At 38.3% G+C, this 15,219-nt stretch overlaps 1 protein-coding gene across 2 annotated transcripts in view; it reads right to left on the minus strand.

The window, feature by feature from the left end:
* Positions 1 to 5,066: 5,066 nt before the first annotated feature.
* SPAG6 (sperm associated antigen 6) overlaps positions 5,067 to 15,219 on the minus strand; it is a 34,333-nt gene continuing 24,180 nt past the window's right edge. For both annotated transcript variants that reach the window (XM_041490153.1, XM_041490154.1), the window contains 5 exons: positions 14,214 to 14,366; positions 11,919 to 12,110; positions 10,621 to 10,737; positions 7,748 to 7,893; positions 5,067 to 5,541 (listed from right to left, as the gene is read on the minus strand). In XM_041490153.1, coding sequence (XP_041346087.1) covers positions 5,475 to 5,541; positions 7,748 to 7,893; positions 10,621 to 10,737; positions 11,919 to 12,110; positions 14,214 to 14,366 — 675 coding nt within the window. In that variant the 3' untranslated portion in view covers positions 5,067 to 5,474. The remainder of the gene's footprint in view (positions 5,542 to 7,747; positions 7,894 to 10,620; positions 10,738 to 11,918; positions 12,111 to 14,213; positions 14,367 to 15,219) is intronic.

Raw genomic sequence — 15,219 nt, forward strand, 5'->3', positions numbered from 1 at the left:
CACTCTAGTATATCCATAATTTTTGATTCTCTGCTGATTTCCATTGTTGGGGCTTATTTTCTGTGACTTGAGAACCTGAAATTACACTATATATCTTTGTAGTTCATTGAACTAACCAACATTTATTTTAATTTAGTAAGGAAACATTTGGCTGGGTGTGACCAAATAAATACTGCGTCTAAACCAACACAAATACAGTTTGCACAAGGCTATAAACCTCTATAAACCTGTCTCAGAGCTCTAATGATATTGCAAGTCAATGAAGCTTCAGTGTTCTCATTAACATGATTCCATCAGACCTCTATGTTGCATATTATTAATTTTAACAATAGATTGTAATATAATTTATAGCACTGTGGGGCAACAAAGGCTGGATTCTGATAGCAATCCAACCTTTTAGGTTGATAATGGTTTTAACACTGACCTAATATTGAAAGGTGAACGTGTTCAGAGGGCATCAGACCAAATTATAAATAGGACAACAGGGATAAAACACATCACTGGTCTGCATCAGTGAAGACAGAGCAAAGGGCACAGATTTCATCATAAGATTATGAAGAGTTCTGCTGCTAAATTTGACACAAAAAAGTAATCAAAAGCTTTGTTTTAAAGAAATACACTAAAACACGCTTCTCTCACCTCTTGAAGTCTAATTTTTGTTACAAAAGGAATAAAATACAGAACAGCTAATGTTAATCTGAATACCTATAATTTAACTTAATTTGGAAGTCAGAACAAGCATGTATTTATGAAGAAAAAGCAAGCCTTCAAAATCTCTGTGGAAATATGCTAAATGGATGACATTAGTAGCCTTGCATTGTTCCTCTCCATGGCTTGCTGATGCATGAGAGTGAGCACAACTGGTTTCTGCTATGGCCAGCAGCTCCCAGTCCCTCAGCACTCCCAGCTCCTGATCCGACCTCCGGGCGGGAGGGACACAGCCATGGAACGTGCTTAACCCAAGCAGGAGTAACTTCCCCTGAAAGGCAGCACAAAACCATTTCCTGGTTTAAAAGGCATTCTCATCATCAAAATATGTGTTAGTGTTGCTTATACAAATTTTCTAACTCAGTCTTTTGTGCTGTATCTAGAAATACAGTACAGCGGTAATAAGGTAATTAGTATTTTCACTAGCTAAATTACAGAGCTGGCTGCAGAATAAAGCACAGTAGCATCAATATTATCAGTTAAGTATTATACAAAAATAACATCAATAGTTTTAGTATAGTCACAAGATCCAGTAATTTCCTCTTTCTCTGTGATCCCTTTAAATTTTATCAGATGAGGAAACTCACAAAATCCACTGACTCTTAGTTCAACTCCAATTCTAAAAATCTAACTAAATTTTTGTAGGTTCTTGAACAATATTTCTTTCTGAATATGGTATTAGTTATAAAGAACTTAAGTTCTGCTGCATCAATCTCTCATATGAATTTAATTTTCCCAGCACTTCTCTAAGTTAACAAAGGAGTAGAACAGATACTTCACAGATGAAGATGATGAATCATAGGGATTTGTAATAATTATCCAAGACCATAAAAGCAATCCTATGTCAGTGTGACAAGTGGAACCACTGGCTTTGCAATCCAGTCCCACTCTGTATTTTCTTCTCCCGCCGGTCACAAGGGGAGATCTAAAATTCCAACAATCAAGATACTGGAAACCAAGCAGCCATTAGGGAAGAAATTGAGGCAAGCATGCTTTCACAGATTCCTCACATGTTGAGACAATTGTCTGCCACCCCTTCATACCCAGAACTCAGAGGACTCCAATTTATAACAAAGTTGAAAGCATCCCCTGGCATTTTCCATGCTTAAAACTCCCCTTGGGCCAGGCTAATTCACAAATCCCTAGACCAAATCAAGAACACCTGAAGATCTACTCACACTCCATCCACTTCCTAATTACAATAACTTTATGCTTTGTGTCATAATATGAGGTTCATTTCCTCCACCAGTTCTGTTCAACTCCTTCAACATTTTGTTCATTTGTTTGTTAAGATGCAGATCTCCAGCAGCTTGATCACTTCAGATGAGACAAAGCAATCCCTTGGTAAATCCCTCTGGACATGCAGAGCATATTATATGCACAAGAGTTGAATTCCTTGAATTTCCTCTTTTCAGATCCTCTAGCTTTCCAGTCATTCAGATAAAGAAAGGAGCTTTTGTAGGGCAGTTAATCCATCTGCTGAATGAAATATGGTAAAAGTTCTACACATCCACAAGTTCTGTCAAGGCCCTGGTTTACATCTGTAGATGTAATAACTGTAGTAATGCAGACAGAAATCACGGCTCAGGCCCCCAGAGAAGATCTTAAGAGACTTGAGTTGAAAAGTCACAATGCCGCAGTCAAAGGAACAGGCAAAATGATTTAAGGGCTTACATTTATTTCTGCCAAAGCACTGGCTTAATTATCTTTGTGTGTCTTAATAAGCCACCTCTGTGAGAGGGACTCTTACTTGAAATGCCTGTATGTCCTAAGGTCCAAAGTAGGCACTGCTGAGTGGTAAGCTGAGACAAATATCCAAAGGCAGTGTAGGGGCCAAGCTGCAAAATGAGCCTGTTGTTCATCTTCTCTAGCACCACAGTCACACGCTTGCATGAAAACAACATTTGAACGAATTAAAATGCAAATCTACATTTTATTATATGAAATTGAGACAAATGATACACACTTGAAGCCTGCCAGAACAGCTATTACAAACATTAATATAGTTTTAGATGATGACTTAAACCAAATGAGAGAATGGAATAGAAACAGTGAAGAAACACCTTTTGAGACACTACAGGAAAAAAGCAACTCTTGCCACAGTTACTTTAGTAAAATACAAATTAGGAATAATTCTGCTGTAAAGGCCTAGGTCTGTCTTGTGTAGACGTGAACCTCCAGGGGAGCCTCCGGCCACAAGGCGTTTGTGCAAGGCAGAGAAGCAGCCTGCCAGCAAAGAACAACTGCCAGGGTCTCAAACTACGTGGGAGAGGACTTTGCACTGCCACAGCCTGATGGGATGTGGCATCATCCAGGAATCCTGCAACAAGAGGCCAAACAGCCACTGGCCCAGGCCAGAGCTGCCCAGGGATGTATTTATGCTAGGTCTGATTTAGATTGTGCTCTACACAATCAGATCGCTTTGAAGGTTTGCCTTGTGCAATCATTTCCTTTGTCAGGAATCAGAAAAAGACTGTGAAAAGACTGTGAACAAATTGTTTAGGCATTGAAATTTAACCCTGTGGAATCCTTACAGTGTAGCACAGTGTGACACAGCAGGAGCACATTTGTCAGGGGACTGAAGCCTCTTTGCTCTCTCTGCACAAAACATATACATTAGCATTGTGTGGGGTGGGGGTGCTCCCGAGCACATGAGGCAGCTATGGGGACACAGCTCCATGCCTCTGCTGCCTCCCATCTGCACACAGCCCTCTGCACCACTTCTGCTCTGTTAGGGAAAACTGAGGCTTCAGATCTTTCAAGACAGCCTTGAAGCCCTTCCATCGCATTTTGTTTTAGGGGTTGTACAAGATTTGATTTTTAAATATCCATAATGCACGTGAGAAAATTATTGAGTATGACTCTTAACAACAATCTTATTAAGTACAAATCTCAAAGTTTTTCCACTAGCATTAATAGTGCCAGAATATCCTAGCATTCATGTCAGAATATATCACTAAAATCAAAAAGGCATTTGGTAGAAGCTAGTCAGTTCCAAGGCTTTTCGCTTACCTGTGGGCTAAGGAAAGAACTCATCTGGTGTGGATTCTATACCAACATTCATGGCACCAACAGTCTCCTTACAGTAAGGCACTGTGCATCCCCTGCTTCTGAAAAGCAGAGTCTGAGAGCACCAAGTACCTCACAGCAAGAGCACAGCCCTCTGTAGAAATAAATTTTAACACATGATAGCCCACCCATGTTTTTGTGAACCGTTGAAAAATATGCTGACAAGAATAAAAACATAGAATTTGGTATTTGGCAAAGAAAAGCCACTCGAAATAATTTCCAACTGAAATCAGTCTTTGCTCCTGCTTTACAAGTAATAGATGAGACTATCCTTCTTTTATAAACCCATTCAGTTATATGTTTAAGAAAGTAGGTAAGTTTCTCTCCAGTGGAGGTTTTCAAATTATCTTTCATTGTGGCTGCCAGTATTTCCATATCCCATTCCAGAAACACTGTTTAGTAGTCTTTGGGAAAAATGAAAAACAAAACAACAAGAACAACACAACAACAACCAAAGCAAAACAAAAAACCACACTCCACCAAACTTCTGCAAATGAGAAAGAGAAAAATGGTTAGAACAAAAAGTGATAAATGACAGTTACATTTAAGGGAAGACTAGAGGGTTGCTTGCTGTGTGATACATCAGAGTAGTAAGAAGAATGGAAAAGTCTTTTCACTCTCCAAAAGAAGGTAAAAATAGTTTCAGGATGTTCTTCAGATGGGAAAGAGCTTATACCTCTACGTCGATGCAGCTGCAGCTTCAAGACTTAAGTTGCAAATGTGTTTTAACTCAATTCTTCAGCTGTTTGAGCTCTTGGAGGATAAATCCTAAGCCACCTTAGTCCCATCAGTCCAATCAGTGCAACCTAAGTGTCCTCAGATTTCCTCTGAATGTGCTCAGAACTTTGCTGACAGTGTTCCTGCAGCCAAGCAAACCTCCTCTCCTCTGAGCCACACCAATGTGCTGCTGAGCCCCCAGAACCAAACCTGCCAGGGCCCTTCCCTTCGTGTCCGTCAAGTTCTGAGTTCACTCTGTCCTTCTCAAGAGGAACAACCATGCACAGACCAAACAGTGTATTGCTCCTTTCTCCACAACAAATCCTGCCTGAATGAGGAGGACTTTTGCAGAAGATGTATTATCTACCAGGCCAGGATCACCACACTACTATATCATGAAGAATTCAGCCCTTGTATCATCTTCATCTCTGATTATTTCTTTGTTTAGCTGCTACTAACATGTTTGGAGATGTAAAATCACAACACTTTACTTCCCCAAAGGCAGCAGCAGGAGATATCTCAGTGCAGAAAGAATTCCATAATTAGAAAAAGCACAGGGGCCTGCTTTTTTCCCCCTCATCAAGCCTGGGAAGTTTTAAACAATATACAAAAGCAAAAGGAGAAAATGGTAATAATACTGAGAAGGCTAAAATTTGAATGAGATGACAAACTTTTCTTGCAGAAGGAATATGAAATGACTGATTCTAAAAAAGCTTCTGTGATAAATCATCACCCCTGCATGAAATTCCATTCATGTATGTGGCAATATCTGGTAGAAATGTTAAAACAAAAAGGAACAAAACGTAACAACAAACAAGTTTATAAAGAACAAAATATAGCTTTATAGAATTGCTGAGCTTTTTCAGTAGTTCAAATAGTAAAAAGAGATTTGAGAATCAAGCAAGGCTTTCAACAGCTGTATTTGTATTACTGTCATAAAGGCATAAATGTGAAATGCAGCTCTAATAAAACACTGAAGTTTATAAAACTGGTTGGTAATTTTCCACCCTTTCCAGAAGTATCTCAGAATATCCAGGGGAATAATACCTGAAAGAGAAACATTTTGTTTGTGTGTTAGACTACAAGGCATGTTCTGTGCAAAGTAATGAAATACTATGCATATTTCTACTGATCAGGAAAAAATCCTAGCATTAAACACTGGTCAAGGAATTCTACAGTTACTCCCCTACAATGTTTTAACAACCTGCTTTTCAACTTACATTATCATTTATACTTGGAAGTCAGGCTTTTTAAAATATATTTAGCTTCTTTTAGGGCATGTAGGTAAGTGGCTACGTTTTAGATAGGTTCAGCTTCAGCTGCCATAAGCATTATCTTTGCTAAGAAATGTAGGTGCTGGCTTCTTTTAAAATTATGGCCTTTAACAAAAAAGCATGAGTTTGCACAGAACTGTTGGCTGCAAATGACAATAGTCTGCTGCTGCTTGTCAGACATTAGCACACACCCCAAAACTCACATCAAGCCTACATCCATGAGAGGGACACTGGTTCTGGAACAAAAAAAATTGTCACAGTGACCTTCTCTCTCTAATGCCACTCAAGGATGGACACTATCCAGGAGGTTTTCATTAGAGTAGGACTCTGTGGTCCCATCACTGTCCTGCTGTCATTCAACTGGTTTTCCAAAATGGACCAACTACATGCATCCAGTATGCAAGCATCAAAGCTGCATTTAATTCTTGTTTTCCAGGTTAAGAGTATCTGAAATTTAATACTGTATTATTCTAAAAACATATACATCTCAGTATATTTCTAGTTTTGCAGGCATGTGAATTGCCACCTCTGAGCCCTGAAAGCTTCAATTATAAAGAGAGAGGAACACACCTTCATGTAATGTAGGCCTAAAATATACTCCAAAAAATTTCCAGTGCTTTCCCTTGAAGGAAAATCTATTTATCTTGTTAATTTTCATTTTTCTGAATAATTTCTGCATAATTAAACTCTTTTAAAACCTCTTATTAGTTCTGTGATTTGTAAAGCTAACTTTCCAATGAATTATGGTATTCAGTCTGCAAACAGCCTAAAATAACAGGTCTCCAGGACAAACCCAGAGCTGGATTCTATCACAGCTGCTGTGCCTCAGGCAGCACAACCAACATCAGGCAGAAGCACAGACAGGCAAGCAAGAGATGCTCAGAGGGGCCTTTTCCTTTATTACATCCCAGGCTAGATGAGTAACCTTCTTTCATTTACAGGGGGAAAAATAGCTATAACAAAAAAACATTATTAATATCCAGAAAAGCATAAACAAAATTCCTCTTTCCCTCTGAAGTACTAGCCGCAGAATAACATTTCTTTATCACTTTGCTTTTAGCCATTTGACAGCCACTGGCTTTTCTTTGTAGAGACAAACAGGGCTTCATTTTGTGGGACTTAGTTTCTAGCTACTATTAGCTGAAGAACTGTGCTGCTATAATTAAAATTGATGATGCAGATTTTCAGAGCCTGTAGAGGGAGTACATGAGTAACATCCTTCTGATGTGTTGATGGAGTGAAGGACTGGTAAATGGATATCTAGAATCTAGGAGGGCATTTCTCTCATTATTACAATTTAGGATGGTGACATTTTGACTGTAAGCTATTTAATAGTGTTTCTGTATTCATTAAGGGCAAAGTTCAACTTGGTGCAGACAGCTGGTGTATGGTCCTTTTATATAACACTTAAGCCTTGTGATGAGGCTCAGGGAGGAAGGGCAGCTGTGGGCAGACCAACTGTGCAGGAGAGCCTCTGGACCCTCTGTACATCAGAGGAAGTTTCAAAGCAGCCTCTGAATACTCTAGTTCAGACACACTATTATGAAAGTCAAAGATGCAACCAAAGATTCACCAACACCTGTATTTTTGGAGCCTAAGAAATCCACAAATAAGTTACCAAAATAAATTTCCCACAGACATTCATAAATATGAGTGGTTGTACTTAAGACTCAGAGTCCATCTGGGCAGTGCAGGACTGACTTTTTGTCACACTTTCCTGCAAGAGCCTGATTATTAGGGCTTTGTTGACAGACAAAGAAATTTTATTCCAAATACAAAAAGAGAAAGCATTCTAATGTTTGTGTCCAGAGGTTGTGTTACCGCTGGGGCAATTAACCAAATGTTACACTTTGGTTTTATTAAAACCAAAATTCACGTAGGAGTTAAACTGCAATTTTAAATCCTTCCTTTGTGTTGCTCCTGTGAAAAACATCTAACAATGTTACAAGTATGAATGCTTTAAATTTCATTTTTCCTACCTTACTATTTCCTCTGGATAGCAATTGTTAATAGTGTTGATATATTCCTGAAGAAGTGACCCAGGTTCTGCTTTTATTTCTTGAACCTTTTTAAGTCCACCAGTTGTTACAAAGAGACGACGTGCTTTACTGTCATGTGGTAACACCTACACACAGAACAGTACATTTAAAAAAACCTTTTGAATTCATCTGTATGCCACTAGGCTCAAATATTGCTTATTTGTTTTTAATTCAGAGGACAGATAAAATGGAAAATCAGAAAAACAACATCTGTAATGACTACTGTATTATAACACCCAGCTGTATAGGGAAAAAAACCCAGAAACCAGCCCTTTATGATTACAACATAATTTATCATGTACTTTAATACATAACATATATAAAATAATTAATTTAATATTTAGTCTTACATAAATAATATTTCTTGAATTATTCCTACAGAGACAATAAGATTGTGGAGAATAAATGGATAATCAAAACAGAACCCTAACATGGAATAACAACAGCATCTGTTCCACTTAAACCAAGTTATTCAGGTCTTTTATGTCAATTTCCACAGTTTAATTGTAGAGCTGAATTTTATATCATTATAATGATCTAGTATAGATTAGTGCATGAAAACAATACTGAGAATTGTTGCAAGTGAACAATACAGCCTTGAAGCATTACATGCTACTATTAAATTCCTAGATATTAAAATCCTTTAACACACTGTGTAGCCATGGAAGCCTTTTACAAACACACACACAAAGCAAAAAACGTGAAGTTTCTGCAGCCAAAGGGGATGAGAAGCAGAAATGATCAGACAATAACATTCTGTACTCCCTGAGTGATGCCAATACGCAGCAGCTCTGTCCAGAGGACGGCAGGCAGGGAGGGAGGGAGGAATGAAGGGAGGGAGGGAGGTGGGGGCTGGGCCAGGCAAGGGAGAATGACAGCATGTAGTCCATAGGCCCATAGGGCTGCAATATTATTAAAAAAAAAAATAGAGAGAAAAAGATAGAAAGATAATGAAAGATGTCAGCTGCATCTACAGCAAAACCAGATGCGTTTAAAACCAAATCTGAGAGTTACAGATTATGAGGGCAAAAGCATTTTGTAAGCTTCCACACTGGCCAGACATTAAGCCATAAATTTGACTGTATTTCAGTGTAAAACAAGAGCCTCAAATGAGGAAGGGAATGCTTAAAAGGATGAAGAAAAAGGACAAAATTTCTTCCATGCATACAGGCAAACAACCTGCATTTCTGTGGTTCCTCTAGGCTGTACAAAATCAACAGACAGGTAAAGAAAAAGCAGGGGAGCACAAAGACTATTCTATTCTATTCTATGCTCTACAGAAGTGTCAGGAACAACTGTGATTTTTTCGTTGTGGGAACTGAACAGACGTCTGTTTTCACATATCTCCCACAACAAGAACTGCCAAGGAGGAGCTAGCAAGGAGACAGGATATGGCCCTTTCCCTGCCTTCCTCCTCCACACTGTGACTTCCAGGCTGGATAAGACAGCAGAAAACTCTCTGGGAAGAGGCCCTAAAGAAAGAGAGCACCTCTGAGACACAGTCTCTTCCCCAGTCCAACCTGAGACAGCACAGAACTGCACAGACTCTGAAAACGCTAATGCTAAAATGCACAGTCCAGCATGAAAAACAAATAGCACCCCATTTTGAAGCACAGCTTGGAAATAAGGCTTTTACTGTGCCATAAATAAGCACACAGAAGTAACAGACCACTCTAAGAATAGGAAATTCCCAAGCTATGGTACAGGAGAAAAAAATGCTTTTACTACAGAGAACTTAAAATTAAGAGTACACTTCAGAAGAACAAATGCCAGACGTGTAGTTTAATAACACATAGGCAAAGGAGATAATTGAAACAAAACAAAATATCAGCTGATATGAAGGGCACAAAACTACTACAATAGCAAGCAATATTCAAATGTACACTGGATAACCAATTGCTATGCACTTGGCTCATTAACAGCTCCAGTCAGAACAGAGAAGCAAAAGGGACGGGATTCTGTGCAAATCTCCAGTCTTTGAACAGCCTTACCAAGAAGAAAGACAAGAGAAATGAAACTGTGGCAACATAATCAGGAATCTGCACTACCAACAGCAGTGCTTCCAGATCTGTCATAATCAGAACTGAGCATCAAGAGTGTTTTACTTGGCCATTTCCAGAAAGAACATCTCACCAATTGGCATGCCCTGCTAACAGGTTACTGCAGAGTATTGCACAAAACATAGTCTACAGTTGAACAGGATTCCCAACATGAGCTGAACATGACAGACACTGCAAGTCTCCCAGTTAGTTAGCAATTACTTTGAGATTTTAAATATTCTGAATAAATTGTATCACTTTTACATGCTGCATTCAAATCAACAATGTATCTAACAACAAACTTTCAAAATTTTGAGAGGGATAGGAAAAGATTTGGAATTTTTACACTTATTTGAGGCTGAAAATTAATCAGGATAAAAGGAGTGAAGCCTTTATATTATTGTAAAATATCTGACTTAAGTCACTGCTGTACAGACAGCTTGTAGTTTATCTAAAACAGATGTGACTGGGATTTATGTGATACATTGGCTCAAGCGAAAATATTTGCACGTGAGTTAATATTCCACTTAATCTCAAGAGGCAAGGAAGGAAAAAACACCTTGCTTATAAGAAACTGTTTTCCCAGTCTTAGGATGAATTATGGCAGATTTCAAATGAAACAGTATCCAGCTGTATTAGACAAAAGAACAGGATCCAAACTGCTTTGAAAGGGGATGCTTGAGGATCCTGAGAAAACAATGACACCTTTAGAGTGGCTAAATGGGAAACAATTAGAAATTAACATATTACTCACCAAGAAGAGCCTTTTCTTACCTTACTAAACTGCCCAATAATATGCTTCATAATACCGGGAGGGGCCTCATGAAGCAGTGGTTCAAGTGCTGGAAGATATGTGCATTTCTGAAGAATGTTCTTTAAGGCTTTCTTAGTCTATTGAAATGCAAAATAAACTTTCTGTAGTAAGATATCAATGAAAACAACAAGAATTCATATATATCACTGAAGTCTGATCAAAAAAGCAAATTGATCAGAATTTTCAATGAGCAATTTCTGAATAGAAACTATGATATCTATCAGGTCACTTAATGAAGAATCAATTCTCTACTTAGATTTATTAAATCTCAAAACCTAGAGTGCATCATATTATTATTATGTTATCTACAGTCAAAGTAATGGCAATTTTCCTTTGACTATAATGAAAGCTGGAGTAGACCCTTTAGGTAAATTGAAGTACTCTAATATAATAAGAAAGTTAAATCAAAACATATTTTAAAATATTGTAGTTTAGAAGTGGCTTACTAGGAGAGGCTGCTGGTCTGGGATAGCAAAGTGCAGTACTGTCCAGGCAGGGGGGAAAAGAGAGAGTGAAACAATTGTGCATTGGTGCATATTTCTGAAAACAAACTCAGTGTTGACTGATACAAGCAGAAGTAACCTTCTTGGGCACGATTACAGGTACAGGTAATTTGGCTTCAATATTTTTGGGACTACTGGAAATTACTATATAAAAGGTACTTTACATGGAATGTTGTATTTCAGTGGAACGTACAGAAGCATAGTGCAACATGGGAGATCATATCCTGTCCTATTACACTCTTAATGTTGCTCAGAAATACACTTTACTAAACTGCAACTCTACTGGCTTCCACACAAGGAAAGGCCCTAAATATGGGCAGTTGCATGTTTTAAAGAGCAGAGCCTGGATTAGCTGTTACAGTTTTATTATAATAATAAAAATGTAGGCAAAATTATTACAAGGACTGTAATATTTTCTACAAGAGCTCACACTTCCAAAAAAGAGGTGGATAATTAGAAATGAGTCACAAGAAATTACAGCAAATGGGTCTATGCAACTCTGATCTAAACTGGGAAAAAAAAGTAAGGGATTAGACTGTGGTAGCTGTAACATATGATTTGGTATACACCATATGCACATGCATTAGGACCAGCCAGTCCCCTCATAAGTGACACGGCCTCCAGACACAGCTTCCAGGAAAGCTGTGACTCGGTAAGCATCAATAAAAACTCATAATTTAGTAGTTTGTAAGCACTTAAACCTCTTGATTACAATTAATACACCATATTAATGCAAATACCACAAATCTACTTGCTTTCGTTTTGAGATCTTCTGAGCTGCGTGTGTCCACAAAGATGTCGAGCAGCGTGGGCAGCACGTTTGCTACTGCAACATGACGTGCATGCTCAGTAGTGTGCCTTCCAATCTGTCCCAAGGCCCAGGCAGCTGCTGCCTTAATATGATCTTCATGTTCTTCCACCAAGCAGGCACACAGTGGTGGTATTCCCTGTAGCATTAATCAAAAGCACAGCCTTTACAAATGTAGACCAGGGAATGACAATGCGAAACAGATACAGAGAGTTAGAAAATGTTTCTCTATTTACACTCTTCTAAAAAAAGCTGTAAGAGAATGCATGCTAGTGGTGTCATACTTTTACAGCATCATGATTAGTAAGAAATTTTAATAAATCTTAATAAATATAGTTAAAAATAAACAGATTCAATGTTCTAAGTCAGAGAGCAGTTTGAACAAACATGCAAATTTAAGGTATAAAAAGAATACACAACATAATTCAGGCTGTACTGAGTAAAGATGGCAGTTTTTCTCAGACTGAAAATAAAAGAATTTGAGTGCTTATGATTCTATGAAATCAGTTTAAGACCAGAAGGGTTCAATCACTGAGTCTTTTCTTTTTTTACTATCCACAGCACTAAATTTCAATTTATCAACCTCTTCTTGAGTCCAGTAGTTCATGTTTGACTCACCCAATCACTTCAAGAAGGGCTTCAGTTTTTGATTTGCAGACATCAAGAGGTGGAGACATCACATCCAGCTGTTACTAAAGGTGTTCTGGTTCAGGATCTTTATACTTTTTCCACAACTACTTAGTAGCTGGTATTTTATGCCAAAACACTCCAGTAGGAAACAGTTCATGCTACTTTAGGTAAGGCAAGGCTACTAAACCTCTATATAAAAAAAAAACTTTTTCTCCATCCCATGAATCCTTCTTTACTCTTTTCTGCACAGTTTTCTGCTTTGTTGTTTCGGGTTTTTTCCCCCAAGATACTTTTCAAATACAGACAGTAGAACGATATATATTACTAAAACAAATAGATTACCTTCTCTTTTCCAATAATGCTTCATCTTCTACTCTTTCATACCACAGGACTAAATTGTGGGGGGTTTTGCCACTGCATTACAGCAGAAGACCAGAATGAAGTGTTTGTCCAGTATGATCCCAAAAATCATTGTTCAAAATCCATCCTTTCAGGTTAGAGCACCATGGAATGGAACTATCACTTTACATCATCAGTGTCTAACTGCATATGGTTATGCCACAGTGCATTTCTTTCAAACGGTTCCAGTTTACCAAGCCCCATCCTCAGCACTATGTACCACTCCACAAGCTTAATCTCCCCTGAAGCAGTTTGTTTTTTTTAATGTGTTTTGGGTTTATTCATGTTTGTTATTATTTCTTTTGTAGATCACTCATTAACATATTTAATTTCATCAAAGTTTGCCCAGATCCCTACAACAGCTCTCACAACAGTTCCATTCAGTTATGATAGGAATCATTATAAATCTTCAAAACTCTAACTTAGGGGCTTCCTCCAGAACTTAATTCTGGTTTCATCCCACTTAATGTCAAGCACTCAAAAGCAGAAGCATATTTGCTCTAGGCATCGCTAAAAGTGGAAAGAGAGACACATCCAGAGAAGAAGGGCCTCCAGAGATGGCAAGAAAAAAGCATCACTTCCTTTCTTTTTAAAATACCGAAGAGCATTTTTTTGATCACTCCTACTTTTCCTGCATACTACATGATGTTGTAGCAACTTCCATTTTTCAACTTGCATTTCTACTAGAAGACATTTCTGTTCCTTTATTTATACTGTTTTGTTGCTCCACTCATATATACATTTTAAATGACTGACATAGTGTGAAAATGGGTCAAAAATGTTAGTGGAATTGTTTCCTTCCTTCTGTCATTGTTTAGCATTATTCACATCAGACTACTAAGCCAGACACTAATTTCACCTACTGCAAACATTGCAAATTCTCCCTCTTCTATATCATTGCCCAGCAGAATTTATTTAAACCTGAAAATGTATAACTTTACTCATTTGAAATGTCACTTGCACAACTGAATCAAACCACAATAGATAATAAACTGAGGTCTTTTCAAGTCTGTTCTGTAAAAGGTTCAACACCATTTTATCAGGTTGCCACAGAATTTCAGTCATAGAAAGCAGCAATACTAGGAGAAAGTGCATTCATCGAGAGCAAGTACATAATCCTGTCACAAAATACATTCTCTGCCTGTGTTAATTTGTATCCGTACCAAAGAATACTGCTGAAGAACTACAGGAAGACAACAAAGTGATAGCTGACCTTGGAGACAATCACTGCCATTGACAGGTTCTCCGAATGAGCCGCCACATAACCAAGTGCCATGATGCCAGGCAGTCTGATAGTCCCTCTGCAGCTGCCAATGCAATCAACCACAGCAGCAACTCCCCCTGAATTTACTATAAACTGGGAAAGCTGAAAAGATAAACAGAAGAGATTAGACACTCTGAAGTATCTACAGGCATAAAGAACCACATCAGAGAAGCCTTTTAACGTATTGCTCCTCTTTTACAAAATAAAGCTGGAATAAGAGTGATGTATCATACAGACTGTTGGGAACTAAGTGCAGCATCAAGCTTTCAGGAATGAGGCTGATTTGCTAGTTTGTTTTTGATTGACTTTACTGCAAGGAAATCAGAGTTCTGAATCCTTGATGCTGTATAGCATGGAATGACATATTCTCAACTCCATCATCCCACACCAGAGAAATGAGCAAATGACAGCCTATCACATGACTGATCTTGAAGATGCACCTAATGAGCCAGATACTGTTTCATCCTAGTGGCCCCTCATTCCCAAACCACCATCCTATGTTCTGTGCAAAGACAGAGGGAAAGGCCCATTCCTCCTCTCACCTGCATTCTAAATTACCTCTGTGGCACAAAATCCTTTGTGGACCCTCACACCGAGGCTTGAAGCCAAGGACAACTGTTCTGGATGTGCAAAACTGACTTGGCCTACACCATTCTGCCACGTTAGCATGCTCTGAGGGAAGAGTCCAGGGAACACACTTGATGGGTAATGGAGTCTGCCCCAGAATGCTAAATGACATAGCCTTGCTTATAAATGATAATCAAGCTATGCAACATGGGTTTCTACCAAAAGCAAACTTGTCACATCACTTGAGGGACAACAGTAGAATATGTATGATATCAATAATGCATAGAAATCAAAATTATTTCTTATTATTTTCTTCCATGTTTTTAGGTATATCCTATTCTCCCTACAGATTCCAAAGCAAAAGGAACATGTTCTTAAAAGTCAAAAT

The sequence above is a fragment of the Pyrgilauda ruficollis genome, unplaced genomic scaffold (assembly GCF_017590135.1).
Source record: "Pyrgilauda ruficollis isolate IOZ18807 unplaced genomic scaffold, ASM1759013v1 scaffold12, whole genome shotgun sequence".
Classification (NCBI taxonomy): Eukaryota; Metazoa; Chordata; class Aves; order Passeriformes; family Passeridae; genus Pyrgilauda; species Pyrgilauda ruficollis.